The 14075-nt window shown below is 48.8% G+C and overlaps 1 protein-coding gene across 1 annotated transcript in view; it reads right to left on the bottom strand.

Annotated features, from left to right (window-relative positions):
- Positions 1–9190: 9190 nt before the first annotated feature.
- LOC105986673 (steroid 17-alpha-hydroxylase/17,20 lyase) overlaps positions 9191–14075 on the bottom strand; it is a 10917-nt gene continuing 6032 nt past the window's right edge. The window contains exons 2-8 of the mRNA XM_013017701.1: positions 12506–12644; positions 12093–12322; positions 11403–11489; positions 10833–11048; positions 10363–10532; positions 9865–9968; positions 9191–9474 (exon numbers count right to left, since the gene is read on the bottom strand). Coding sequence (XP_012873155.1) covers positions 9191–9474; positions 9865–9968; positions 10363–10532; positions 10833–11048; positions 11403–11489; positions 12093–12322; positions 12506–12644 — 1230 coding nt within the window. The remainder of the gene's footprint in view (positions 9475–9864; positions 9969–10362; positions 10533–10832; positions 11049–11402; positions 11490–12092; positions 12323–12505; positions 12645–14075) is intronic.

Below are 14075 nucleotides of genomic sequence, written 5' to 3' on the forward strand. Positions count from 1 at the left end.
CAGACTTTCCTGCCTGGGCTACTTTGAACCTTGATCCTCAGATCTCAGCCTCCTGATTAGCTAGGATTATAGGCGTGAGCCACTCGTGCCTGGCTTGGCTCTGGAATTTAATATATAAAATATAAATTGAGTTTTCCCACTTGGTGCCCAGCTCATTCCTGGATGCCAAGGAAATGTGAAATAAATGGCAAGGCCCTGGATCTCTAGAACTTAAATTACAGTTAGGAAGGCAAAGGCAGACCTGTGTGAACTATCTGATGCTAAGCAGGGTCTGGGTTCTGTTCTTGAGGTAATCACAGAGCCCCTTGTGGGCCAGTGAAGGTTTTTTGTTGTTGTTGGTCATGGGGCTTGAACTCTGGACCTGAGAGCTGTCCCTCAGCTCTTCAGCTCAAGGCTAGTGCTCTACCACTTGAGCCACAGCGCCACTTCTGGCTTTTTTTTTTCTTGCTTATGTGGTGCTGAGGAATTGAACCCAGGGCCTCATGCATGCAAGACAAGCGCTCTAACACTGAACCACCTTCCCAGCCCTTTTCTGGTGTTTTTTAATTGGAGATAAGAGTTTAACAGCTTTTCCTGGCCAGGCTGGCTTTGAACCATGGTCCTCATATCTCAGCCTACTGAGTAGCTAGGATTACAGGCATGAGCCACCAGCGCCTGGCTCAGCGAAGCTTTCTTAAGTCAGATTTCATTTTAATTCTACTGAAGATCCTTCTTAGAATTTTGAGACAAGTGTAAATAAATCCCTGAACAAAGGCAATGGGAAAGGGCAGCTGACTGCCTCTCCTGGGGAAAGACACTACTGCCCAGTACTTCCTGTCTTCAGGCTGCTTAATGGCTAGGCAAAGTAAGCCTCCCAAAAGGGGCCTCTTGTACCCCAAGTGGTGTGCTTACCATTGGCCAGCTCCGCTGATTGCTGGCAGTGAGTGTAGTCCTCCTTAGGTCTGGAGTTTACTCACTAACCAGTCCGATTGTTTCAAGAGCCCAAAGTTAGCCAGGCACCAGTGGCTCACACTTGTAATCTTAGTTGCTCAAGAGGCTGAGATCTGGAGGATTCGGTTGGAAGCCAGCCTAGCTAGAAAAGTCCTTGAGACTCATCTCCAATTGACTAGCCAAAGGCAAGCTAGAGCCATGGCTACAATGGTTGAGTGCCAGCTAAACAGGCAAGCTGATTGAATGTGAGGCCCTGAGTTCAGATCCTACTGCCATTTGGCATACAAAAAAATTCAGTTTGCCAGGTACGACCCCTGCTGCCTTTGACCTTAGAACCCTGTCCTGGCCCCTTAGTAACTCTATTGGGATAGTTGCTTCCTAATTCTTTCTCAGCTGTTGGGCTCTCCAAGGTAACTCCAGTAGAACTATATCGTTGTCTAGGGACTTCTCTTAAAACCACAGGGGAAGCCGGGTGCCGGTGGCTCATGTCTATAATCCTAGCTACACAAGAGCCTGAGATCTGAAGATCGTGGTTCAAAGCCTGGGCAGGAAAGTCCGTAAAGCTCTTTTATCTCCAGGGCTGGGAAGATGGCTCAGTGGTAAAGCGCTTGCCTTGCATGCATGAGGCCCTGGGTTCGATTCCTCAGCACCACATAAGCAAAAAGAAAAAAGCCAGAAGTGGTGCTGTGGCTCAAGTGGTAGAGTGCTAGCCTTGAGTTGAAGAGCTGAGGGACAGCGCCCAGGCCCAGAGTTCAAGGCCCATGACCAACAACAACAAAAATCGGGAAAGCTGGGTGCCAGTGGCTCACACCTGTAATCCTAGCTACTCAGAAGGCTGAGATCTGAGGATCACAATTAACCACCAGAAAACTGGAAGTGGTGGGGGAAAAAAAAAACACTTGGGAAAATGGGGTGTGTGCTATTCCTGCCATTTTAAAGCTAATGTCTGAGAGTCAAAACAAAATGATACAACTCTCTTTTCATTTGTTTATTTTGTTGATCGTTGGGCTTGAACTCTGGGCCTGGGCCCTGTCTCTCAGTTCTTCAGCTCAAGGCTAGCTCTCTACCACTTGAGCCACAATGCCCTTCCAGTTTTCTGATGATTTATTGGAGATAAGAGTCTTATAGACTTTCCTACTCGGGTCTAGGCTCCTGGGTCACTGAGTTCCTCACTTCTTCAGTGAGGCATGACAATTGTCACTATTGTCTCGTGTGACCAAGTTTAGGAGAAAACTGCCAATGCCCTGAAGCAGTAGATGAAAGAGTTTTTTTTTTTTTTTTTTTTTTCCGGTTGTGGGGGCCTGAACTCTGGGCCTGGGTGCTGTCCCTTGGCTCTTCAGCTCAAGGCTAGCGCTCTACCACTTGAGCCATAGTGCCACTTCCGGCTTTTTCTGCTTATGTGGTGCTGAGGAATCGAACCCAGGGCCTCATGCATGCAAGGCAAGCGCTCTACCACTGAGCCACCTTCCCAGCCCCAGATGAAAGAGTTTTGATGAGCAAGAATTTCAAGATTCTCCCCAACAGGAGCAAAACCCAGAGTTTGATTCTGGAGGAGAGGGGTCTGGGCTAAGATAACTATCCACCAGCTGCTTGCCAAACCTGTTGGGAAGGGCTGCCAGATGGGACATGTTAGAGTTTCAGGTTCCAGCCTGAGGGGCAGGTAACTGGCCTTACTGAAATGCAATCTTTATTGAGCACTTACCATGTGCTAGGCATTGGGAATGTGTCAGACCTAGCAGGTCTGGAGAAGAAGCAGTGCACACAGGTGTCTGCAGCGTGTGGTAGGTCTGCAAAGCATGTGTTGTACAAGATGCGGTGGGTGAGAATTTAGCCATTTACAGATTTGAGTTAGGCTTGCTGGCGGAAGTAACTATGCAAAGGGAACAAGCGTTTCTTCTGCAGATTATTGAGTGCCTGCATCTATGTGCCAGCTACTGGGAAGCCTCCACTGGAGACTGGTAGACAATTTACTTTCTAGATGACTGCATTCTGGAAAGTGGTGACACTAGAGAGGTAAGCAGGTAATAAAAAGATTTTAACTTCATTTGTCTGTATTGTTATTTACTGTTTGCGTAATGCTGATAATGTCTACAAGCATCTTAGTAGCTATGTTTCCTTTTTTTCTTTTGCCACTGCCAGAGTTTGAACTCAGAGTTTCGTGTTAGCTAGTATTCTACCACTTGAGCAATACGTCCAGCCCTGCTTTTTGCTGGTTAATTGGAGATGGAATCTCAGACTTTTTCCTGGGCTGGCTTTATACCTAGATCTTCTCATCTCAGCCTTCTGAGCTAGGATTTCTGGCATGAGCCTCCAGTGCCTGGCTTTACATTTTCTTATTTTAGCTGCAAAAACAGCTCTCCAAGGCATAGGTTATAATTATTCCTGCTTTATAATAATTTCTACCATTAATCTGTAGTCATGAGTTTGAGGCATTCAGAGAGATGAACTTGTCTAAGATCACAAAGCTCATAAACAATAGAAGTAGTTAATTCCAAGCCTGATTAGATCGAATCATAGGCTACACAGAAGAGCTGTAATATTGGTGTCTACAAGCCATGTGAAGTAACTTGTATAAAACTTGTAACTTGTATAAAAGGTGAAGGAACTGGAGAAAGGTGTATTGGAGTAGGGTGTTACATAGGGAAAGATAAAGCAGATCTTACTTCCTCTGAAGCTTCTTGGTTCTCTCCTTTATCTCTTCCATTACCTGTGGGAGGAGCTCTTTGCCCAAGTTCCTGCACCTGGCCAGGTCCCTCCTTCACCTGCAGACCTCCTCAGAGCTGGAATGGCCTTACCCTGAAATTAGTGGTTCCTGCCACAAGTCTTCAGATAAATGTCAGGTTCACAGGGAGGGTGTGACCTTTGGAAACATTGTGGAATTCTGAAAAGTTAATGCAGGCTCTGTATCCTGTTCCTTGAAAGAGTGGCTTGCTCTTCCCGGGAGAAGATTAAAAAAAAAAAATAGAGCTCCCAGTGTTTGTGAGTGGGAGATGTTCTGATCTTAAGTTTCTCCTCATTCTTGTATGACTCTTGCTTCAGAATTCAATCTTTCCATTTCATGTTTTCTCACTAAGACTCAACTCAGTCCTGCTGGAAAGTATTACAAAATCCCTTCTGTATGAGAGCTGTGAAGAGTTTGCCCTTGGGCTCTCCACCAGCATCCCAGCCGTCAGCATGCCACGGCCTGAGGATGGGTTCCAGAAGACTCATCTGCTCATCTGCTCCCCCTCCTGACCAGCCTGGTGGCTTTTGTGAGATCCAAAACCCTCAGAGAAGGACTTATCTTGTGGACTTGGGAGGTAAATAGATGATAAAGCCAGTGTTTACTGAGGAACCAAAGGTTTTTGTGGGTAGAAAATCAAATGATTTTTCAGAGCAACACAGGAACTATTTTTTTCTTTTTTTTGTCAGTCATGGGGCTTGAACTCTGGGCTTGGGCACTTTCCCTGTGCTCTTCAGCTCAAGGCAAGTACTCTACCGCTTGAGCCACAGCGCCACTTCATTTTTCTAGTGGTTTATTGGAGATAAGAGTCTCACAGACTTTCCTGCCCGGGCTGGCTTTGAACCGTGATTCTCAGATCTCAGCCTCCTGAGTAGCTAGGATTACAGGTGTGAGCCACCAGCACCTGGCCACAGGAACTATTTCTACACCCATCTGGTCATTCTCCTCCATATTACACACACTCATAACACAGATGGTAAAACTGAAGTTTAAGAAAGCCAAAGTATTTGGTACCAGGTCCTCAAAGAGCTAGTGGCTTAAACATTTATTTACCATTTTACTACTGGACAGTGTAGGGCCAGAAGGGGTGACTGAAGAGACTGGGCTGTAGCTCGTATTTGCTTGTCATGCATGAATGCATGAGGCCCTGAGTTTGACCCTCAACACTTTATGTACACTCACGTAATCTTGGCATATACCTTGCTGCTTTTGCCAAAGTTGCAGTGTTTCTTCTACTGTAAGTTTCCTGAGATCCAAGATTGAGGCTTCAAGTACTGATTTAAGACATTTGTGCCCTTTTGTTTGCCTAACTTTGTCAGGTGCTGCTATGTAGGATAAAGAGCACAAGAGGGCTCAGTCTTGAACTCTAGAAACAGGATGGTCATGGCCCTGGATGGACACACATCATACTTGGTTCAAATCCAGGCAGATGCTCAGATCTTCATGTGGCTTAGTGCCCAGAAACAGAGATCCAGGGTTAACAAGGCAACCATGGGGAACTGGAAATCCTATGTCTTGCGGTTCCGTTTGAGCCCGAAGGGTACAAGGATCTTGGGATGAAGGTGAGAAGGCACTCTCAGCCAATGCGATTATACGCTAAAAGAATACAACTTTTCAGAAAAATACTTTCCCTGGCTAACCACCCAGAAAGCCCCCTGCATGACATCTAGTGACAGGCAGGAAAGCTTACATCACTGAAATCTTGGGTTCTGGTCCCAGCCCTGCTGCTAAGTAACTGTCACACGCATGCGCACAGACCACTCTATGATGGCTCTCATGTTCAAAACAAAGGGTTTGTCTTGTTTCTCTTCCATTCAGTGTTCTAACTCAGTGGTTGAAGACAGGTTGTTTTCCACCGCATTCAACTTACCCCCTGCTTCCACAAAGAACATAGGCCATCTGCTAATTGATTATTTATCACAAGTCCACAAATTTATTACCTTTCACTAGTCCACCTTTTAAATTCTAGTGAGTTTTAAGTACTCTGCTCTCTCTGCACTGGTCCTCCCCCCTCTGCTTGGAGCTGAGAACGCTTTGGCTCTAGCTCAGCAGCCTGCTGGGGCAGAGGAGCCAGGGAGATGGGAGGGGCTACCTCCAGCATCACCAGTCCCTTCAGCTCACCGTGGTAGCTTCTCTTCCAGGCAGATTGTGAGGGGGGCTGAGGTTGGCACTACCACCCACGAACTCCGCTCTGGGCTCTTGAGAATGATTCCAGGTCACTGGCTGCTTAACGCCAAGACTGAGTTGGGAACACAGCAGAGGATGGTTTACTACCCTGGATGTACAAAGCTTGTATTAAGCATGAAGATGCTGTTGTAATTGAAATCCTTATCCATCTCATCTCTGTCTCTGTCTTTGTCTCTCTCAGTGCTGGTCCTAGGACTTGAACTCAGAGCCTGAGCACTATCTTTGAGTTTTCTTGTTTTTGCTAGCGCTTTTACCACTTGAGCCACAGCTCCACTTCTGGCATTTTGGGTAGTTAATTGGAGAAAAGTCTCGAAGACTTTCCTACCCAGGCTGGCTTCAAACTGCCATCCTCAGATCTCTGCCTCTTTTTTTTGGTGAAAATACCGTAGAGATGGGTTACAATTACATGGGCAAGGTAATGAGTGCATTTTTTTTCTTTTTTTTTTGGGGGGGGGGTCCAGTTGTAGGGCCTGAACTCTGGGCTTGGGCGCTGTCCCTCAGCTCTTCAGCTCAAGGCTAGTGCTCTACCACTTGAGCCACAGTGCCACTTCCGGCTTTTTTCTTTTTGCTTATGTGGTGCTGAGGAATTGAACCCAGGGCCTCATGCATGCAAGGCAAGCGCTCTACCACTGAGCCACCTTCCCAGCCCATGAGTGCATTTCTTTTTTTTTTATCGGTTGTGGGGCTTGAACTCTGGGCCTGGGCGCTGTCCCTCAGCTCTTCAGCTCAAGGCAATCGCTCTACCACTTGAGCTACAGCGCCACTTCCGGTTTCTGGTGGTTTATTGGAGATAGGAGTCTCACGGTCTCTCCTGCCCGGGCTGGCTTTGAACCGCGATCCTCAGATCTCAGCCTCCTGAGTAGCTAGGATTACAGGCGTGAGCCACCAGCCAAGCATTGTTACCACCTCCTTTGTTTCCCCTTCCCATCCCTTCCCATCTCCCCCCCCGTGCCAAAATTGTAAAGTTCATTTTCGACATTACACTTTGTACATCTCATTGTTGCAATGGGTCCACCTGTATCCCTGTTTAAACAATTGTTTTTTTCCCTTTCCCTCCACAAATTATATCAACATCAAATACAGTGAAAACAGGTTATACCGTGGGGGAGGGATGTCTCTGCCTCTTGAGTAGCTATGATTACAGGCATGAGACACTGTGTACCAGCTCCCTGTCAGCCCTCTTGATTTCTTCAGTCTGAAAACTTAAGCCAGCCAGGACCCTGTTGGTCCTTCTAGAGATGGGGGGAAGGATGTGGTGGTTCTGACCCTGGTCTGGCTAGCACCTAGGAACTAGGGATGGAGCCTGTCTCTAGGTTTAAGGTCTAGATTAGTTTCTCCTGGGTTGTCTGGAGACAGTCTTAGAGCCTAGCTAGTAGCTAAGGTTTGAAGATGCACCTTTCAAGGTCTAAAGGAATATGGGTTCTAGCTTCCAGTAAGGAGGCAGCTCAGACTTCCGGGAAAAGGGGCAGATCCTAGTACTGCTGGAGAAGGGAGCTGGCGGACTTTACTCCTCCCCCTAGGCAGGGTGTGGGAAAGAGGCCATGCCCACCCTTGGGGACAAAGATGGCTGTGATAGGCCCAACCTGTGGGTAATACACACACACCTATGAGGCCAAGCCTATGCAGTGAGTACAGTGCCATGTGCTTAGATGTAAGCAGACAAGATCTGTTCCTCTACTTTCAAAATAAACCTCAATCAACCTGCTCACTGCTGTGCCATGGTCTAAGCCCTCACTGTGTTGCTTTCCTGGACCAACACAACAATCTCCTTCCTAATTTTTTTTTTTTTTTTGGTCATGGGGCCTGAACTGTGGGCTTGGGCACTGTCCCTCAGCTCTTCAGCTCAAGGCTAGCGCTCTACCACTTGAGCCACAGCGCCACTTTAGGCTTTTTCTGCTTATGTGGTGCTGAGGAATGGAACCCAGGGCCTCATGCATGCGAGGCAAGCGCTCTACCACTGAGCTACCTTCCCAGCCCCCCTTAATGGTTCTTCCTGCTCCCACAATCAGTCTATGGGAGACCGTTCTCCATGCAGTCACTATGAACTCTTAAAAATACAAACCAAGCCGGGTGATGGTGACTCACACCAGTAATCCTAGCTACTTAGGAGGCTGAGATCTGAAGATGGAGGTTCAAAGCCAGCCTGAGCAGGAGCATCCCTGAGATTCTTGTCTCCAATTAACCACCAGAAAACAGGAAGTGACACTGTGGCTCAAACTGGCAGAGCACTAGCCTTGAGCAAAAAGAGCTCAGGGCAGTGCCCAGACCTTGAGATTAAACCCTACAACTGACAACAACAAAAGTCAAGCTGAGTGTTGGTAAATGCACACCTTTAATTCTAGCTACTCAGGAGGCGAGATCAAAAGATTGTGGTTTGAAGCCAACCCAGGGAGAAAAGTCCTCGGAAGACCTTATCTCCAATTAACCAGCAAGAAGCTGGTCCAGAGGTGTGGCTCAGGTGGAAGAGTACTAGCTGTGGACAAGTAAACCAAGCAAGCACGAGGCCTTGAATTCAAGCTATGGTACTAGCAAAGCACAAAACAACAAAAATCTTTGCACTGGGCTGGAAAGGTAGCTTAGTGGTAGAGTGCTTGTCTAGCATGCATGAAGCCCTGGGTTCGATTCCTCAGTAACATAAACAGAAAAGGCCAGAAGTAGCACTGTGGCTCAAGTGGTAGAGTGCTAGCCTTGAGCAAAAGAAACTCAGGGACGGTGTCCAAGCCTTGAGTTCAAGCCCCAGGACTGACCCCCCCCAAAAAAAAATGTTTGCACTTACATATGGAGGACAACCCACAGATGACTTCCAATATTTGAGTAAAAACCTGAACTCCCTACTCCTTACAAAGGTCCTATCTGGCCCCAACTGTGTTTGCTCTCCAGTTCATTCTCTCTGCTATTCAGACCTTTCCCACCCGGAAGCCTTGTCACCTGCTTCTTCAACACTGGTCACTTTCCCTGATGTCTTCATCCCCGCCCCCACCCATCACTTTCCCTGGCATCTTCACCCCACCTCAGGTCCCGTGTTGTCAGTGGCCACTCTTCCCACATCACCCAGTAGAATCAACTTCAAGGCATTTATGAGTCTCTGAAGTTCTTGTTTATTTCTTTCTCAGCTTTCTCTAGAATGTGACTTTCATGAGACCAGGAAGCTGCCGAATGTCCCATAGTATGCACTCAATAAAATGTTTGTGGACAGAATGAGCAAAGGAGCACATGCTCAGGGACTTTCTAATAAAACACGGGTGGGTTTATATACATCACCTGCCCTTGCTGCAGGTGGGGAGAGTAGAATTATAAGAGAAAGCACTCTTAATTCTGCGCTGTGGTGCCGCACAGGGTGATGTTAGCGTGTTAAGTGCTCTCCTCACCCTGGGCTTCCTTCCAGGCCTGGCGCACCTTGATCTTCACTTGGAAAGGATCAATCAGAAAGACCACTTTGGGGTCACCTTCCAGAGAGGGCAGCTTCCCATCATCCGGCAGCTCAAGGTCAAACCTCTGCAGCAAGGTGGCCATGAAGAGGAAGAGCTCCTGGCGGGCCAGGGCTTCTCCTAAGCAGGCGCGGGGACCAGCTCCAAAAGGCAGGTAGCTTAACGAGGGTGTGATGAGCTGTTTCTTTGTTGGATCCAAGAAGCGCTCTGTGGGAAAGGGGAGCCATCAGCCAAGGGCCAGGCCAGGTTTCTGCCCAGGAATCCCATTCAAGCAAAGACACAGCCATGTTCCTGAGCCCTTAATAACACCACAGAAAAGTAGCTGGGAGGAGAGGGGCAGGTTTACTGGGAGACAGATGCCTCTAGGATTTCTCTAAGGAGCAAATTTGCAAAAGGGAGAGAGAGAAATACAGCAGCAAGGAGTCTGGAACAGCCGACAGTGGGATGAGGATGGTAACAGGTCCAAGATGGATGGAGCTGAGAATTTTCTAGTAGCAAGCTTTGGAGAGGGGAAAGGGTGCTGGGTGGTCCTAGTGAAGTCTAGACTGGCTGTGTGGTCTGGGGAGAAGACTGGGATGGGGTGGGACAAGAACTCACCGGGCATGAACTTTTCTGGCTGCTGCCAGTCCTGCTCGTTGTGATGCAGTGCCCACAAGTTGATGATCACTTGTGTGTCCTTGAGGATCGTGAACTCGCCAATGCTGCCCCAGAGAGGGAGAAGAAAGGATCTAGAACATGGCTCTCCCCTTCCTGCCTGGCCCCATGTCACAACATGTCCCGTTCCCTCTTTCCCATTGGTTCATCTTTCCCTCCACTCTTGCCCCATCAACCATGAATCCAGCCCTGTACGCCACTGGACTGGATAGGACAAAGTCTTCTTATCCCAGAATCCAGCCTTCAGCCTCTGAGGGAAGCTCAGTGGATTTGTGGCTTCCTTCACTGAGGGGGGGGAGGGGTGGAGTGATGCATGGGTCAGAAGGGCCAGGGCTAGCATGGCTGATAGACGCTGACGCTGGGTGGGTGGGCATGCATGGGGAACCGGTGGGCTGGTGAGCAGAGCTGGCTGTCTCATAGAGGTAGGGAAGGAAAGCACACCTGCATTTGCTTTGGGCCTTGTGGGGGAAGAGCACTGGGGCCACGGGCCTGATGCGAAGCACCTCTCGAATGGTGGCCTCCAGCAGGAGGAGATGGGTTCGGTCACTGAAATTTGGCATCCGGTTGAAACCTATATTCTGATCAATCTCCTCCTGGATTTCCTTCTTCACCTGAGGGTTGGAACAAAATGCATATAATCAGGAGGTTTAAGCCTAAGTGAATGGCATGTTTAGTAGCACCCAAAGGGTCACATCCAGCAGCCCCACCCCCATTCCCAGAAAGGGTCCCCCAACCTCAGCTCTGCTTCTAGAAGATGAGATCATTTAAACCCAGGGCCAGAGCTAGCCCAGGGCTCAGCCTTCCTGCAGAGAAGGTCAAAGGTCATTGCCTCTCCTGTCTGGATCACAGAGGTCAGTCAGGCTGACTGGATTCTAGGGAGAGGAGGAGGGCAGGCGTGGAGAGCAGCTCACCTGAGGGTTGTGCAGCAGGAACGCCACAATCCAACTCACCACAGAGGTGGTGGTCTCCACGCCAGCCCCAAAGATGTCCCCTATGGTCGCGAGGATGTGCTTATCTGTGAGTATACTTGAATCTTGATCGGGGCCAGGATTGTTGTTGTCTGCATTCATTTTGGCTTGAATCAGGATGTCCAGCAGGCTGTTGATAGAGTCGCTTTGGAATTTCTCCTAGGTTGGGAGAAGGTGGGAAGCCAGTCATGAGGAAATAGCCCTTTCTTCCACATACCTGCATTCTAGATGGCAGATTAGCAAAGCTCCTTACGCTTGGACATGCAGTGGGGCTGGGCGGAATCCACACATAGGAGAGACAACTGGGTCCTCCTCACTTGGGGAGCGGGTTAGAATCCTTTCTCATTTCTCACTTCCCCACTCCCAGGAGTTTGGTAGGCCAGTGTTTGTTGTCTGCCAAGTCCCAGACTTTCTGCTAGGCCCTGGGGCTCTTCCAAGCATCCAAAATGTGCTCTCACCCCGCCATCACGGCCTCAGCCTCACCCACTTTCATTGGCTCCTCCACACACCTACCTTGTGCTTTTTCACTATTTCACCCAGCACTTCATCTCGAATTTTAACATGCTTCCTTATTTCGTCTAGGATTTTATTGGGGAAAATCTGGAGAACGGAAAGAAATGTCAAATCCTCCCTTCTTCCATTTGGCGTTTCCAGCAGGGCCTAAGCTTTCTGGTCTCAGGGAAAGGTCCCATTCTAAACCTGACCTTCAGCCATCATGGGGCGGGGGCGGGGGGAAGAGGGGGGCAAACCGGATACAATGGGATCATCCAGGACTGGGACAAGTCCACATAAGGAAAGAAGGGGTGGCCTCTTCTTCCCTTCCTCTTTCCTTCAGTCACTCAGCAACCCCTGACCATGCTGTGTGCCCAGTCCACTGTAGGTAGCCCTGAGAAGTAAGGAGGACTTAAGTCCCGTGACTTGAGCACGTTCCTTAACTTGGTTAAAGCTATTTTCCTGCCAGCACACTGAGGATAATAATCTCTCTCCAAGGGGAAAGGAATGGTGAACACATGCAGAAAGCTTTATTGGAAAATGAACAACTCATGACCATGAAGATTTAAATGCTTGATTAAATATCCAGATCCATTTATGTGGTAAAAAGGCCAAGTTTAGAAGACACAAAGAAGAGGTGGTCAGGGATAAAAGATGAGTTTGGAGCTGGACAGCAAAAGAATTGGGGACATGGCCTAGCTTCATCCTCACCTTCAACCAGGGGAATATGTCCACCAGAGTTTCTTTGCCCAGACTATCCAAGATGCCCTCTGTAAAGTTCTTCATGAGCCTCAACGTAGGATCGTCTCTCTTGAAAGACAGGTTGAAGCAGATCAAGGAGATTATGTTGATGACCGACATGAAGACATGTTCAGACAAATCTATGTCCTTTCCATTGCAGGTGGCCAGAAAATCACACAAACTATTGACTTCCCGACATACTGAGGGGAGAGAGGGGCACAAAATCAACATCCTCGCTCCCCCATCAGCTCCCTCTTTGGCAGGACACAGATACAATATGACCACTAGATGGCAGCAGTCACCAAGAAATGTCTGGACTCCTAACCCTCATTCCCCTACCCCAGTGAAATAAGCCCCAGGGCCAGGGCCAGCCAGGTACTCACTGATCGTTTCCAGTTTCTGGTCACCATCCCTAAACAGGGAAAAGGTGCCCAGCACCAACTTCCTATGCAGTTGCCACTGGGCACCAGAGTCAGCGAAGGCAACGCCTTTCCCCTTGTTTGACAGGATGCTGAGAGTTTCCTTCAAAGAGCAAGCAAAGCAGCATGAATGACACATCATCTGCCCATCCTTGTCCTGGGCCTTCTAAGTTCCTCCTTCTATCTGGGGGAGAAGCTCGGGTACCTGCCATACTGACCTCCATGGGGAAACATCCCTACTCCACTCCCCCGTAAGCCCTGAGATCTACTATTCCCAATTCCAAGAGAGGCTGAAGAGCCAGGAGAAAACAAAACAAAAAACTCTGAGTTTGAATGCAGGACTCTAGGGATTCTGATCTTGGCTCGGAGGGGCCCTCTGAGGATATTCTCTGAATTTCAGGGCTGTGGGTGGAACAGCTCTGTTCTGGGAGGAGGAAGCCAGAGGCTCTCAGACTTCTGTCTTTCCTTAGCCCACCAGTTGCTTCTCTCATTTTTACTTTTCCATGGCAAGTCTGTATGACCCAACGCCATCTTTGAACAATGTGAATGTTTTGCCCACCCAGGCTGGACTTGGATCACTTTGCATCTTCCCACAGGTATCGCTAAAGGCATGAAGGTCTAGAATCTCTCTCTTTCATCCTTGACCAGCAAGCCTCACCTGATCAGCCTCTGCCCTTCTCTCTTGTTTCAGAGAGGAACCAGCAAAGGTGGGGACTAGGTCACTGGCCGGCCAATCTGGCTGACTGATCCAAGGAAAACTCAGTTAACCTCTGCCTGATCGAAGCTGAGAGGTTGGGACCCTGCTGAGGTATTCAAGGGAGTGTTAAACAGCAAGGTGCTGGCTTGGGGTGCTGTGTAGCAGTTCAACCTCAAGCTTGCTGAGATCACAAGTAGCCCTGAAATGCTATTGTGGGTCAGCTGCCAGAACCAGAGCCACAGGGAAACAGCAATCTGAGCCCTCCAAAAGCCAGGCTGTCTCCCCTTCCCTTCCCCTGAGATAGGAGCACTGTCCTTAATCCCAACCAAGAGCAACATTCATGCTGGCTACTTGGTGAGCAGAGGTATGGCCTGAGATTACCGCTCCGTTTGGGTAAGGGAAGTGGGGTGACTCAGTCCATTGCATCCACCCACCCTGCATGCTAGCCAGTCTTCCTTTAATTCAGCGTGCCTAGTTTAGAGGCTGGGATGGGTCAGTGGGTTTGTTCCTCTCCCATAAACCCTCTGGTAGAAAAAAATCTGGCTGGGGGCTGGGAAGGTGGCTCAGTGGTAGAGCGCTTGCCTTGCATGTATGAGGCCCTGGGTTGGATTCCTCAGCACCACATAAGCAGAAAGAAAAAAAAGCCAGAAGTGGGGCTGTGGCTCAAGTGGTAGAGCGCTAGCCTTGAGCTGAAGAGCTGAGGGACAGTGCCCAGGCTCAGATTTCAGGCCCCAGGACAGGACCCCCCCCAAAAAAAAAAGAAAAAGAAAAAATCTGTCTGGGTGTGGTGGCTCACGCCTGTAATTCGAGCTACTCCGGAGGGTGAGAACTGAGGAT

This window comes from Dipodomys ordii, unplaced genomic scaffold, assembly GCF_000151885.1.
Source record: "Dipodomys ordii isolate 6190 unplaced genomic scaffold, Dord_2.0 Scaffold36, whole genome shotgun sequence".
NCBI classification, from domain to species: Eukaryota; Metazoa; Chordata; class Mammalia; order Rodentia; family Heteromyidae; genus Dipodomys; species Dipodomys ordii.